We start from the raw sequence: 15206 nt of genomic DNA on the forward strand, positions 1-15206 counted from the left end.
GAGAAGTGGAGCCCAGGTCTGCCCCATCACAACAGACTCAGAAACCCACTTTTTCTAAAAAGGATCATATGTTATAGACACTCTGCTAGTCTGTTGGTACCTAATCTTTATTGCATCATAAACCCAATAAACTGTGAACAGTCTGAACCCTCTTTAGGAAAATGCACAGAAAATTATTTGTAAACAATTGCAGAGGAATTGTGAAAGACATAAAATGTAGTCTGTTTCACTCAATGAAAAAATATTCAGTTTGGCAGAATCACTGTGAGTTAATGTTACTAATCTCTAGTGAGCTGTGAAGACCAGAGCCTCACAGGCAATTCCCTGCCTCGTCCCCAGAGTCCGCATTCCTCTGTCTGTGTGGCCTTTGGGCAACAGTAAGGAACATGCCATGCAGAGGGAGTGGGGAGGAAGGTACTGTGTTACAGAATTCCCTGTAACCTGGAGGACGCCCCTCTGAATATTGGGAGGATCAGGGCCCCAAGGCTAGTGCTAAAAAGAGGCTTAGGGCCAAACGAGCCTTCGAGCCAGGGTCTGTCTCCAAGTGATGCTCCCCCAGGGCAGGGGGGTGCGGGGGCATGGGAATGGCACCCAAGCGGGTTGGAGCCTGGGCCCTGCCAGCCTCAGAGCTTTGAGGTCAGGAAATCCGGAGGCAGAGGAGGGGGACAACGTTGCCACATCCCTCTGCCCCTTTAAGACCCCCGAGGCAGGAAGGCTGCCCGGGCCCCACCAGCTTCCCTCCTAGGCTCCTTCCTGGGAGGAAGGGGCTGCCCATGCCAGCTTCAACAATGCAAGGGCGGGAAGGAGGCTGGGCAGGTGTTGCAATCCGCAGCCCCTGCGCCTGTCAGAGGCCGAGCCATTAACGACAGGGCTGGGGAGAGCAGCCGGGCTGTGGCTGTTTTCAGGAACTTGCCTTGAAGAGGAGAGCAGAGACCAGGGAGGCCAGGCGGGCGCCCAGCCGCAGGCTCCAACGTGAGTAGGGGAGCCCCAGGGAGGGCTAGGCCTTGGGCTCGAGGGGACCCTGGAGTCCCAGTTATGCTCCCCCAGCTCTGTCAAGGGCGTGCGTATGCAGGGGGCCTGGGAGCAGAGCTCCTGCCTTTAGGATTTGTCCCTTGGTATCAAGAGCCCTGGACACTGAGTTACTTTTCCCAGGGTGCCCCTAATTTTCTTTGCATTGGGGGAATCACAGACAAATATCTCTTTGAGGACACTGTTCTGGGCTCAGGAAAGGGCTGGACTCGGCGAAGGGCATACTCATTGTCCCTCTTCCCGTCTCTCTCTCAGAACCTATGTCTTACCTGCTCCCGGTCTCCATCCCTGTCTATTTCACTCTCCATCCCTGTCTATTTCACTCTCCATCCCTGTCTATTTCACTCTCCATCTCTCTTTCCTCCTCAGCCCCTCTCTGGCTTGCCATGCCTCTGAGCTTCTGTCTGTCTCAGAGTCTCTCTGTGCTTCTCTTTTTGTCTCTCATGGTTCCCTTTGTCTCTTGAATCTTAAAATCTCGAGTATCTCTTGCTTCTCGGCCTCTGAGTGCCTCGGTCTCTGTGTATCAGCATTCTTGTCTCCGGCTCTTTTCTCTCTCCTGCCTCAGTCTTTATCTCTGTGAGTCTCTCTCCATCGTTTTGGTCTGTGTATCTCACTTTCCTACTTTTTCCGCCCGTCTCCCTCTGTCTGAACCACATCTGGGAAGTCCTCTCCCTTTGTTCATTGCCAGCCTCCTCCTCCCCCCAACCCTCTTCCCATGGAAAGAATCCACGTGAAGGGGAGTAGAAAGGACAGGCGAGAGAGGGGTGTGAACTGGAGAAGGTTGAATGTGATGGGAGGGAAAGGAGAGGAAAGCAGAAAGGAGTGGGGGGTGATGCAGTGACCCCAGGGGCCAGCGTGGTGTGCTGGGACTCAGAGAGAGGCCAGAGAGTGAGCCGAGATGGCTGGAGCAAGAGGGGAGACTGGGGGGCCAAGGAGCAGGCGACTCAGAAATGGGGCTTTGGAACATGCAGTGCGACACGGACAAAAGCAAGGTGGCAGTCCTAGAAGGCTGTGACCACGCAGCCTGTAAGCAGGGCAGGGAGGCACTAAACCATGCTGATTCCACAAGGCGGTGTCCCGCTTTATGGCATGTGAAAATAACATGGTTATTAAGTGCTTCCTCTATGCAGGCTCCATATTAAGTGCTTTTATCAGGGACCATCTCATTTCATCCTCACCACAACCCTGAGAAGTGAGTGCTATTGTTATCCCTCTTTCACAGATGGGGTAACTGAGGCTCAGAAAAGTGAAGTAACTTGTCCAAGGTCACCAAGCTGGTAAGTGGCAGAGCCGGGGTTCAGACCAGGTGGTCTGACTCAGTGCTGGGCCCCCAGAGAGTGAGACCATGCTCTACCTGCCCCCAGATCCCTCTCAGCTGGGGTAGGGAGCACCCAGGGCTGCCGTGGGGGACCAGGGACTGATGCCAAACGTGCCAACCCTTGGCAACCCTGGGAGAGGATGCCTGGGCCCCTGGGGGTTTGAGGTTGCATTGCCCACTCTGGACAGGAGCCAATGGAGAGGGATGAAGTGGTAATTCGCTGGGCAGGAGGGCTGGGATATGATCAAAAATACATGGAGATGGGCACCAGTGTCCCAAAATCTGGGCCAAAGAGGCTAAATCTTCCCCAACAATTGTGCATGGTGGATAATCATACTGGCATGCTGTAAGAAGAAAGTTGCCAACCACTGATTGGTAGACTGGGGTGCTCTGAACAGTTGTGCAGGTTTCTCACTGCACAAAGCTGCCCAGCAAGCGGAGGTTGAAATTCAGCCTGTTCTCTAGTTGCCAGGTCCTAGTGTGGGGCTGCATTCATCCAGAGGAAGGGGTGCTTTTTTCTTGATTTGCAAAAAGGTGACTTATGGGCTAGCATTCACCTGGTGTCCTGATACTGCAACACATAAGGACAGACCAGGGGTTTAAGTAAGACCCAGGCAGGCAGGAATAGCCTTGGGTATCTGGGCATTTTTTATTCCCACCTCTGTCTTGGAGGGAGAGAAAAGGGAGAGGAGTTTAATTCTTTCTGAGCACAAGGGATCAGCTGAGACACCACGTACATGTATGTGTTCATGTATGTACAGGCTGGTGATTCCCACTGACCTGCCGCCAAGAGCGTCAATTAGCGCTGGAGGATCAGGTGTCTGGCCCCAAGACCCCAGTGGGAGCAGAGTGGAAAGGCTGGAAGCCCACCCCAGCGGTAGAAACCCATGCATACTTCCTGAGACTAATGAACTAATTAGAGGGAACTAATGCTCCCTCCATCTGGGCACTGTCGCCATGACCACAGGATGCCTGGCCCCAGAAGGCCTCCAGAGGTCTGTGCCCAGAATTGGGGGTATCCTCCAGCCCACCTTCCCTTTAGCCATCTCTGCGGCAGCCAGATTCCCAAGGTGTAACCTGTCCTCAGCTACTCTGTGGAGTTGTCCCTTTCTGCCAGGGAGCGTCTCTGATACTCACCAGCGTCAGAGGAAAGGACTTTGAGCATGGCTCACCCAGGAGAACCTGCCTGGTACTCATGCATGTGCAACATGGACATGCCAGAGAATTAATACACCAAGGGACAGCCCTTGACCAACGGGGGGCAGGAACTGGTGAATAAATGTTCCCATTCTCTCAGCCAGCCAAGGGATGAATTGTCCCTTGGGTGGACAGTTCTTGAGGCGTGTTCTACATGGCTCCTTGGAAGGTTCCAGCAGGACTGAGCCCCAGTTGTCCATAAATGTGACTGGCTTGATGACGAACCCTTGTGTTGGCTTTCCCTCCTTACCCATTTCATTCTCCCCACTCCCTCACTCTGTTCCTGGAACCGTCCCAAAAGAAACTCCCTGCATGCAAGCCTTCATCTCAGCCTCTGCTTTGTGGGGGAAACCCAGCTAAGACAGAACAGAAGTGGAGAAGAATACTGTTCCCTGCGGCTCCTTTCCCTGCTCTCTCCTGGAAGGCAAATAGAATAATAACAGCGGCTGTCACTTACAGAGTCATCTCCTATGTGCCAGGCCCTGCGTGAAGCCCTTGACTTGTATCATTTTGGGTCCTCCTCCCAAAACCCTATGCAGTATAGGCTGTTGTTACCTCAAATTTGCAATGAAACTAGTCTCGGAGAGATCAAGTAACCTGGCCGAAGCCACACTGTGGCAGAGCAAGGACTAAGCTCAGCTCTGACTGCAAAGCCCGTGACCTTAACCATCCCCCTCTGCCTCCAGGTGAGCACCAAGCCGGCACTATGGCGGGGCTGGGAGCCTGGAACCTAGCGAGAGCTGCTCTGATCATCCTGCTGCTCCCCAGAAGTGAGTGTGGCCAGGAGTGAGGGTGCCGAGGGGAGGGGGGAGCACAGGGAGAGATGCTGGGGGTGGAGGAGGGAGGCATTTCCCAGCACTGCCACAGTGCTCCTGGGACTCCCAGAGAACCCCAAAAGAATCAACTGGGCCACAGATGTGGGGTAGCCAGGCTCCCATGCATAGACCTCTGTAGGCAAACCACCACCTCTGAGGAAAAGTGAGAGGACCTGGGCTGGCCAGCCCGGAGAAGGTGGGGTAGACCCAGGTCTTGCCTGCAAATCTGTGCCGTGTTGTCAGAAGGAACCCCTGAGTCCTGTGCAGCCTTCACGGGCAGCAAAGGGATCAGGGTGGAAGACGTAAGGAGGCAGCTTTAATCCTGAAATATAGAATCCCAGGGAATTCCCTGCCGGTCCAGTGGTTAGGACTCTACGCTTCCACTGCAGGGGGCATGGGTTTGATCCCTCCTCATGAAACTAAGATCCCGCATGCCACATGGCACGGCCAAAAAATAAATAAATAAAATAAAATAAAAAGAATCCCAGGTAGAGCTCTCCAGACTATGGAAACTCTATCTTGATAGGTGGAGAGCCTCCCATCTCTGGGGGTATGCAAGCCAAGGCACAGCAGGGGTCGGCAAACTTTGATGTAATGTTCAGCTTTGCAGGCCACATATGGTCTCTGTTGCATGTTCTTGTTTGGTTTTTGTTTGGTTTGGTTTTCAACCCTTTAGACATATAAAAAATGTTCTTAGCTGGCAGGCCATACAAAACTAGGCCATCCTAGCCCTGCTGTGGAGGACTCAGTATCAGGTGGAGTTTTGAAGTGAACAGTTGGCAAGGTTCCTTCTAGTCTGAAATTCTGAGTCTGTGGAGTAGTACAAGCCTCCATGAACCTGCTCTGTGACCCTAAACAAATTGCTCCTCCTCTTAAGGGCTCAGCATCCCCATCAGCAAAATGGGCTGAAGAACACCTGGGAGAGGAGAGAAGGCATCGTGGGCAAAGTGCAGTGCTTACTCGTTTATGCCACACGTATCCACCAAGGGCCTGCTCTGTGCTAGGTGCTGGGAATGCAGCAATGAGTGAAACAGCCAAGGTCTCTGGCCTCACAAAACCCATGGTCTAGTTTGGGGGACAAACAAGCAAATAATCACATGACTACATAATTATGAAGGACAATAAGAGCTTTGGGAAAGTTCAAGGGGCTTGGCCTGGTCTGGTTGGTCAGAACCTGGTCTGGTTCCCCGCAAGACGCCTAAATGTTAACCAGGTGAAGGAGGGGTGGGAGACAAGCAAAGGAGCACCTCCAAAAGGATCAGCAGGTACAAAGATCCGGAGATTGGAGGGAGCATGGCGCTTTCAAGAAATAGCAAGAAGGCCAGAGTGATGGGAGTTGGAAAAGGATGGTCTGAGCTGGAACAAGGAGGGCTAGGCAGGGGCCAGGCCACAAGTGCTGTGAGAAGGATCTGAGTCTTTATCCTAATCACGGCAGCAAATATTTACATGACAGGCACTGTTCTGAGTGCCTTACACGTGTTCTCACATCTAATCCTTCCAGCAAAACTAAGGTAGGGACTTTTTAATCCCCATTTTACAGATGAGAAAACTGAGGCACAGAAAGTCTCAGTGACACATCAAGGTCACATAATTAATAAGCAATAGAACCAGGCTCTAAACCTAGGCAGTCTAGTTCTAACATCCATGCTCTTACCCACATACCATACTGCCTTTCAGAGGAATAACGTACCATTGAAGTGCTATAATCAAGATGGGGTAACAGATTTGAAATCTGAAAAGATTGCTGTGGCTGTGGGGTTCTTATCATTCTAACCATTGTTTCACCACTGCTGGGGAGGGGACTAATCTCCCATCTGGTGGCGTGCTGGGGTTGGCTTGCAAGCACTGACTGTGTACATCTCTTCCCGGGTTCACATTCAGTGATGTCACACTGGTAGCTTGCAATCAGCCACGGTGGGAATATTTACACCAGGGAAAGCAGCCCAGGCTACAAACCAGGATCTGTTTCTCTCTGTATAGCCAGCTGATAAACATTTACCCACACACCGCTATCTTGATCTCACCCCCAGAGCCTCTCACGGTCCCCATACACATCCTCCCCATTCCAGTGACACGTCTTGGGAGGTAAAGCATGAAGGTAACGGCACAGAGTCTAGGGGTACTGAGTCTAGGAGCCCAGCTCTGCCAGGCAGAGGAGTCACTTACGGCCCCTTCTCTTCCACCCCAGGCCTGGAGCAGTGCGGGCACATCAGCCTCTCAGCCCCCATCGTCCGCCTGGGGGATCCCATCACAGCCTCCTGCACCATCAGCCAGAACTGCAGCCGCCTGGACTCGGAATCGCACATTGTATGGAAGTTGGAAGCAGAGCTGCAGCGCGGGGAGAGGCAGCAGTACCTGCCGAATGGGACCCTGCAGTCCACCATCACCCTGCCCCACCTCAACCGCTCTCGGGCCCTTCTCTCCTGCTGCCTGCACTGGGGCAACAGCCTGCAGATCCTGGACCAGGCTGAGCTACAGGCAGGCTGTGAGTCCCTGCAGCCATCCACCCACTCTGCCTCCAATGCCCTCCTGCCAACTATTCTTTCTTAATCTCTTGCTCAAGAAGCACTTTAAAGGCACAATATCATGTCATCGTCCCTACCAGTGGGTAGTGTTATTTAGCCCCATTTTGCAGATGGGGAAACCGAGGCTTGGGGAGGGTAAGTGACATGCTAAAGGTCACAAACTAATAAGGATGCAGCCAAGATTTATAACAGGCAGTGTGGCTCGAAAGCCAGTATAGTAACCACGACTCCATATGGCTGCCGAGTAAGCCCAAGCCCTCAGCCATAGGAGAGTGTCTCCAGGGAGGATATTCTCTATGAGCTGGGCTTGCTCCAGCTTCTCCCCTACCCCAGTCTCAGCCTTCTGTTCAAACTGAGAAGGATGGATTTGGGCCAAGCCAATGCATAACTAAAAACAAAGAAAGACCAAGGTTCTCATTTAAGAATCAACAACAGTGAAAGCTAACACTACAGCGCACTCACTATATGCCAGGCACTGCTCCGAGCACTGTATACATAGTAAGTCACTCAGCCCTCACAAGAACCCTAGGGGGTAGGTACATTACCATTACCCCCATTTTTCAGATGAGGAAACTGAGGCACAGAGCCGTTAGGTGGCTTCAAGATCACACAGCTAATGAATGGCAGAACCAGGATGAAAACCAGATGCTACACTGTTACTGTCAAAGGGGGCAGAGTTGAGAGGGTTGGAGACTCTGTGGTACTTATCCCTGTATGTGCCTGTAACTTAGCTTCCCCCAGGGCTGCCCCTCTGGGGTCACCCTGCATGGAGACAAGGGAATGACCCAGGGCAAGGAAACGAGGCCAAGTGGTCCCAGTAGGAGTTTTCTGAGTGGTCTTACCTGAAGCCCTCACTCTCCCCACCCCATACACAGACCCTCCCGCCACACCCCACAACCTGTCCTGCCTCATGAACCTCACAACCAACAGCCTCACCTGCCAGTGGGAGCCAGGCCCTAACACCCACCTGTCCACCAACTTCACCCTGAAGAGCTTCAAGTGAGTAGGGCTCTCTACGCCAGCCCCCATTCCTTTGGGTCCTGGGACAGAGCATGGGTAGGACTGTAGGGGTGGGGAGCGAGAGCCAAAGACGGGAGGGAGAAGGGAGCCTCGCTTTCTTCCCCCGCCTGACACCCAAGCCTGGCCCGTTGGCAGGAGCCGGGGCAACTGTCAGAGCCGGGAGGACTCCATCCCCGACTGCGTGCCTGAGGACGGGCAGAGCCACTGCTCCATCCCCCGCAAACACCTACAGCTGTACCAGAACATGGGCATCTGGGTGCAGGCCAAGAACGCGCTGGGAACCAGCGTGTCCCCGAAGCTGTGCCTTGTCCCCATGGACGTCGGTGGGTGACACTGAGTGTGGGGGAGGGGAGCAGCCCCCACCATGGGCGGACACAGAGAGGCACGGGGAGGGAAACACAGACCCAGCGACAGGCAATGAGACGCTGCAAGATCTAGAGGTAGAGGAGGAGGAGAGAGAAAAACAAAGTGGATGCAGTCGTAGACAGAGCTGTGGAGACCCAGACAAGGACGCGGAAGAAACACAGAGGCAAAGAGATACACTCATTAATTCTTTCTGCAAATTTCTTGAAGTGCCCACTCTGCGCTAGGCGCTGTTCTAGGTGCTGGGCATACGGCAGTAAACAAAAAGGCAAAAATCTTGCCCCTGAAATGTTACATTCTAGTGGGCAAAATAAACAAAATAGAATGTCGGGTAACGGCAAGCATGATGAGGAAATTGAGCAGGGGGACGCGACGGGGAGAGGGGGCTATTACTATTTCAGGAAGGTGGTCAGGGAAGGCCTCACTGAGAAGGTGACATTTGAGAAGATCCTTGGAGGAAATGAGGGAGCAAGCCACTGGATATCCAGAAGGTAAGTGCTCCAGGCAGAGAGAACAACCAGTGCAAAGGCCCTGGGGCAAGAGTATGAAACAGAGAGAGAAACAGACACATATACAGAGACAGACCTGCAGAAACAGGATGACACAGAGGTGAAGAGACACAGAGAGAAACAGAAAGACACAGAGATCCCATAAATGGAGACCCAGAGAAGAAATGGAACCACAGACAGGGAGACAAGTGGAAGCTAGGATAGAGCCCGATAGGACTGATCAGAGAAAGGGTCTGACGATACCTCTCTTTGCAGTGAAACTGGAGCCCCCCACACTGTGGGCCCTGGGGCCCAGCCCTGAGGTGGCCCCGCCCCAGCCAGGCTGCCTGAGGTTGCGCTGGGAGACCTGGAAGCCAAGCCTACACATAGATCAGAAGTGTGAGCTGCGCCACCAGCCTCTGCTTGGAGAAGCCAGCTGGGACCTGGTGAGGCGGACGGCAACCTCAGGAGGCTGGGGTGGGGCTGGCTGAGGGCAGGGTAAGTTGAGCTGGCACCGAAGGGCACAGAGATCCAGGCTCAGAGCCACACACCCCCCCCACACCAGGTGGGCGCCCTGCCCTCCAGGACCCTCCAGTATGAGCTATGCGGGCTCCTCCCATCCACAGCCTACGCCCTGCAGATGCGCTGCACCCGCTGGCGCCTGCCTGGCCACTGGAGCAACTGGAGCCCCAGCCTGGAGCTGACCACCACACAACGGGGTAAGTGGGTGGTGACAGGCTGGGAGCGACCATCAGGACCCAGTCTGGCCTCCAGGGCCCTCCCTGACCCTCTCTTCCTGCTCCACCCACAGCCCCCACTGTCAGAATGGACACATGGTGGCGGCAGAGGCAGCTGGACCCCAGGACGGTGGCCGTGCAGCTGTTCTGGCAGGTAACCCCCTCTGAAGGCCATCCCTCCACCTCTTTCAACCCAAACAGACCCCTGCAAGCTGGGGCTCAGGACCCCAACAGGTTTCGGAGGCTTGGATGCATTTGTAGGTGATTTGCACTCACTTTGCATGTGCCTGGGTAGGAAGCTGGGTGGGGCCCTTCTGGAGAGACTACAGTGGAGGACTCATCTAGTTTGCTGCCTGCTGCATACACCGACTTGCTTTTTCCTTCCCTCCCTCCTAGGACCTGGCACAGAGGGAGGAGGGCTGGCTCCCAGCCTGGGGGGCTTAGTTCTTGGGACATGGCCACCCCATCTAGAAGCTCTCCCCCACTCCAGATGAGCTGGGCATCCCCTTATCTTTTTCCTCCTATGCCCACTGCAGCCAGTGCCCCTGGAGGAAGGCAGCGGGCAGATCCAAGGGTACCTGGTCTCCTTGAGACCCTCAGACCAGGCTGGGGCAGACCCAATGCTCTGCAACACCACGGAGCTAAACTGTACCTTCCAACTGCCTTCAGAAGCCCGGGAGGTGATCCTTGAGGCCTATAACACAGCTGGGACCTCTCATCCCACCCCAGTGGTCTTCTTGGAGAGCGGAGGTAAAGGGGGCCAGCAGCTAGCAGAGCATGATGGTTACGCATGTAAATTCGGAGGCTAGACTGCCTGGGTTCAAATCTAGCCCTGTCACTTGCTAGCAATGTGATCTGGGCAAGTTACTTACCCTCTCTGGCCTCAGTTTACTCATTTAGCAAATGGGAATGATACAGTATCTAACTCAAAGCATCGCTGTGAAGATTACGAGTTAAGACATGTGCCTGGCACAAAGTAACTGCTCCGTATGTGTTAGCTATTATTATTATCATTAGCCAGAACCAGGTGAAGCCGGTGGTGGTGCCTACACACACACCGTCTATTCTGCTGAGGAAATGGGAAAGAAAGCCCGAAGTTTTTCCAGCTCGAACACAGTCCCTGGGTGAAATGCTCATCCTCAGGGGATCAGCCACTACCAAGCCCAGGTGCCCCTGAACATGGGTCCTCATGAAGTGAGACTCACAATAACAATAGCTAATATTCCCATTTCCCAGCCATGTGACCCTAGGCAAGTTACTTAACCTCCCTGTCTCAGTTTTCCCATTGCTAAGATGGGGACCGTAGCTGTGCCCCACAATGGGACTGTCAGCAGACTCCGTGAATTGATACATCCCGAGAGCCACACAGGGCTGGCTCTCCTCATCACCGAGCGCTACTCCGCGCCAGGCCTGTTTCAGGTACCACCTCACTTAATCTGCACCACGACCCTACGAGGTAGAAACTTTCATCATCGTTTCCACTTACAGATGAGGAAACTGAGGCTCAGATGTTGACTTACCCAAGGTCACCCAGCTTGTAAGTAGCAAAGGCCAGATTGAACCCAGGCATCTGGCTCCAGGGCCTGCATTCTTTTCATCTTCATGTCATCGTCTCCTACTCTGTCTCCAGGCCCACCCCTGGGCAGACTCCACACCGTGGCTCGAGACCCTCACAGCCTCTGGGTGGGCTGGGAGCCCCCCAGCCCTCAGCCTCGGGGCTATGTCATTGAGTGGGGCCTCGGTCCCCCCAGCCCCAGCGGCAGCCCTAAGACGTGGCGGATGGAGCATAATGGAAGCATTGCAGGGACCCTGCTGCAGGGTGAGGCAGGCCTGGGGGGCTGGGCAGGTGGGCAGGGCCCAGGAGAGGGAGGGACATTTTACCTGCCTGACAGTAGGCAAAGGGCGAGCTGAACCACCCTAAAGACGCAGATTCCCCAGTCTTTCCTGTTCTTTCACTGTTCTCATCTCACATCCTCAGAATCAGGAAGTCCCTCCTGCAGTCTAACTGGATCCTCTGTTTCCAGCCCTGACTCTGCCACCTTCCTAGCTCTCTCTTCCACTCTTTGCCCCTTACCCACACCAAATGGTCTGAAGAAGAGACTGCAGAGGCCAGCCCTGCAGAATGAGGCCCAGGTTACCCCTGAAGTCTGAGGTTAGCCCCTGACCATCATCAGAGGCTAGCCCCTAACCACGGTGCCCCTGTTTTCTCTCTACAGAGAACATCAGGCCCTTTCAGCTCTACGAGATCACTGTGACCCCCCTGTACCAGGACACCAAAGGACCCTCCCAGCACATCTATGCTTACTCCCAAGAGATGGGTTCGTCAGCCACAAAGCCTTTTCTCAGAATCCTCTCCTCTCTCTCAAGGCCTGTCTAGGCCCCCAAAATCAGGAATACGAGGGAACATTTTCTTCCTCCCCTACCTCTGGCCCAGAAGAAGGTGTCTCCCAATCCTAAGATTACCTCTGGCTTACACTGGACCCCTGCAGCTAGAAAGAAGTCAGGTAGTGGGGTAACAGAAATTGGGCAGTGAGCACGGCAGAATTCAGGGAGCCAGTCTGGCAAAAACTGATCCGGTGTCACGTGTGATAGAAATTCAACTGAGGGCCTGGCATAAACTTAGAGAGTCAGTGGCAGAAATAATGAACCAGACAAAATCAGGCCTGGCAGAAATCAGGTAGCAAGGCTTTGGAGTCAAAGAGGAGCAGGTTCAAATCCCAGCTCAACCACTTATTAGCAGTCGGTGGGATTCAGGGAAAGTTCCTGGGGTAATGAGGCTTGGACATGAGTCCCCCTGGACTCTCTCCTATCACCCACCCCCACAAAGTGTCCCAGTTCTTGGGTCTGGGGAGCCACAAGAAGTCCAACTGGGCTCTCCCCGCCGCCCCGCTCCCTGTCAGTCCCTGTACCTCTCTCTTCCGGCAGCCCCCTCCCATGGCCCAGAGCTGCATCTAAGGCACATTGGCAAGACTTGGGCCCAGCTGGAGTGGGCGCCCGAGGCCCCTGAGCTGGGGAGGAGCCCCCTTACCCACTACACTATCTTCTGGACCAATGCTCAGGACCGGTCCTTCTGTGAGTCTATCTTCAGTGCCCCACAGCCCCAGAAGGCCAGGGAAGGCGGGTTCAGAAGCCTTGGGGCGGCCCAGCAGCCAACCCAGACTCACCATTCTCCTCTCCTCCCAGCCACTGTCCTGAACGCCTCCTCCCATAGCTTTGTCCTCCGCGGCCTGGAGCCTTCCAGCTTGTACCATGTCCACCTCATGGCTGCCAGCCAGGCGTGGGCCACCAACAGTACAAGCCTCACCCTGATGACCTTGGCCCTAGGTAAGGGGAGAAGGGGGCTGGCAGGACAAGGCTGGTGGGAGGGTGCCTCACCCAAAGGATCTCCATTTTGCAAGTAGATAAGCTTTGCGTGGATCCCCTGATTTGAGGGAGGAGACCCAGCCCTGCCCTTGGACCCCAGTCTGAGGGAGGAAGCCCAGCCTTACCTACGTGCACTCTTGCCTCTTCGGGCTTTCCCCTCACTCTAGAGGAGGCTGAGCTGCACATCCTCCTGGGCCTCTTCGGCCTCCTGGTCTTGCTCATCTGCCTCTGTGGGGCTACCCAGCTCTGCTGCAGACCCAGGTGAGTCCTTTTGAGAGGCCTGACACCCACCTAACCCTGCCTGCAGGGAAGTGCAGGCCTGAGTGAGCCGGTCTAGGCTCATCTCAGCCTTGCCAGGCCTCAGGACCCAGGTCTGGGGGTCGGGCCCTCCACCTTCTCCTCTCTACATGAAGGGGTCGTCCCTTCAGCTGCTGTTGAGTAGGTGGGAGAAAGGATGGAAAGATGGGAGGGCATGCCTGACCTAGCCTTCACCTGCCCCCTTCTCCAGCAGGAAAAATCCCCTCTGGCCAAGTGTTCCAGACCCAGCCCACAGCAGCCTGGGTTCCTGGGTGCCTACCATCACAACGGAGGTGAGAACACTGGAGGGAGAGGGAAATGGGGCTGGGGGTTAGGCTCCCACCCCAGGCTCAAAGTGAAGGGATACCCCTCTGAGGATGAGTATTCAGGCCTTCCCATCACTTCACCTCTTTGGAGCAAAGCAGACCTAAGTGCGAATCCCTGCTCTACCCATTCAAACCCTCAGTCACCTCACTGTGAAATGGGACTAATCCCATGCAGAAGCGTTGGGGAGATTCACTAGGCTACGTCTAAACAGCACATAACACGTGTCAGGAACATATGAGATGCTTTGCATCCTTTGAGTAACCCTTTGAGTTTCAGCAAAGAGCAGCAGGAAGTGTCTGGGGCAGATATCTGAAATGAACCAGGCCCTCACCCCACATCCTTATGTCCAGGATACCTTCCAGCTGCCCAGCCTTCGGGACTCCAGCATGCCACCCATCACCAAGATCACGGTGCTGGAGGAGGAAGAGAAGAAGCCAGGACCCTGGGAGTCCAATGACAGCTCAGGGACCTGTGGCCTCCCCAGCCTGGTCCAGGCCTATGTGCTCCAGGGGGACCCAAGAGTACCTCGTATCCAGCCCCAGCCCCAGTCTGGCACCAGTGACCAGGTCCTTTACGTGCAGGTGCTGGGCAGCCCCACAGGCCCACAGCCTGGGCACTACCTCCGCTGCGACTCCACTCAGCCCCTCTTGGGGGGCCTCACCCCCAGCCCCAAGTCCTATGAGAACCTCTGGTTCCAGACCAGCCCCCTGGGGACCCCAGAGCCCCTAGTCCCAAACCCGGAGGATGACTGTATCTTTGAGCCACTGCTTGACTTCCCTCTCCTGCAGGGGCTCCGGGTCAGTGGGGTGGAGGGTCTCGGGGGCTTCTAGGGCTTCCTAGAACTCCCCACCTCGGCCTGCTTCTTGATAACCCTGGACTATCCAGAGAAGAGGAGGTCAGTAAGCCCTTCACTAAAAAACCCCCAGCCCCAGGAAAGGCAGAAAGTCTCCCAGTGTCCCCCTATCTCTGGCCCCTAGCATCCCTCCCCCATCCCCCCAATTTCCATGGGCTGGGCCTCCCACTTCAAAGGCCAGAGAATGTTTTTTCAAGCCCTGCCCACTAGCTTTTTGTACTTGTTTCCTATAATTTCAGTCTCTTAAACTGGTTTATGGTCTGATTTGGTTTGGCTTCGTTTTGAGAAACTCTTGAGTGTGCCTGAATCTCTGTTCTTTTTCTTTTCAGAACCCTAGAAATCGGGGCGGGGGGGGGGGTTACTCCTTAGAATCATTCATTTATTTATCCTTTCCTTAATTCCTTCATTCAGCCAGCCCTCACCTAGCATCTAGGCCCTGTGCTGGCAGCGGGGGTTCCAAAATGACTAGGCTCAGTCCATCCTCAAAGAGTTCCCATTCTAGGGACTTCCCTGGCGGTCCAGTGGTTGGGACACCGCGCTTCCACTGCAGGGGGCATAGGTTCGATCCCTGGTGGGGGAACTAAGATCCCGCATGCTGCACGGCGAGGCCAGGAAAAAAAAAACAGTTCCCATTCTAGTGATGGAGACTTGAGAAATGACCATTAGGGCACGGTGGCCAGGGTCACCGAGGGAGTCACAGAGAACTGTGGGACATGGGGAACAGACCTCAGAAAAGAGTAGCCCCTGTTGCAGAAATGTAATTAAAAACAAAATCTCCTCCCAACCTAGAAAACCTCTCCACAAGGGTAGAAGAGGAAGAAAACTTTTTTTTAATTGGATGAGAATTAAACCAGAATGTCACAGGCAATCAGCT

General features: G+C 54.5%; 1 protein-coding gene across 3 annotated transcripts; it reads left to right on the forward strand.

Annotated features, from left to right (window-relative positions):
* Positions 1–875: 875 nt before the first annotated feature.
* Positions 876–14596, forward strand: CSF3R (colony stimulating factor 3 receptor). 3 transcript variants are annotated; one of them, XM_082832525.1, is made up of 17 exons: positions 876–972; positions 2252–2306; positions 4231–4314; positions 6548–6844; positions 7760–7883; positions 8040–8227; positions 9032–9201; positions 9321–9474; positions 9567–9646; positions 10029–10242; positions 11123–11311; positions 11709–11810; positions 12418–12564; positions 12676–12816; positions 13023–13116; positions 13364–13445; positions 13830–14596. In XM_082832525.1, exons 3-17 carry the CDS (start codon positions 4251–4253, stop codon positions 14307–14309), a joined length of 2526 nt encoding a protein of 841 aa, XP_082688651.1. In that variant the 5' UTR covers positions 876–972; positions 2252–2306; positions 4231–4250; the 3' UTR covers positions 14310–14596. The 3 variants fall into 3 exon arrangements, with proteins under 3 accessions (XP_082688651.1, XP_082688652.1, XP_082688653.1); XM_082832526.1 differs by having other exon boundaries at positions 13367–13445; XM_082832527.1 differs by lacking the exons at positions 2252–2306; positions 4231–4314 and having other exon boundaries at positions 933–972.
* Positions 14597–15206: the final 610 nt, after the last annotated feature.

Source organism: Leucopleurus acutus (genome assembly GCF_964270905.1).
Source record: "Leucopleurus acutus genome assembly, chromosome: 2".
Classification (NCBI taxonomy): domain Eukaryota; kingdom Metazoa; phylum Chordata; class Mammalia; order Artiodactyla; family Delphinidae; genus Leucopleurus; species Leucopleurus acutus.

Excerpts from the sequence above, each read along its gene's own strand:
- CSF3R (XM_082832525.1), top strand. The coding sequence starts at position 4,251 with ATGGCGGGGCTGGGAGCCTGGAACCTAGCGAGAGCTGCTCTGATCATC. Across the intron at positions 9,647-10,028 it reads CCGTGCAGCTGTTCTGGCAG|CCAGTGCCCCTGGAGGAAGG; the intron begins GTAACCCCCTCT and ends TGCCCACTGCAG. Across the intron at positions 13,446-13,829 it reads TGCCTACCATCACAACGGAG|GATACCTTCCAGCTGCCCAG; the intron begins GTGAGAACACTG and ends CCTTATGTCCAG.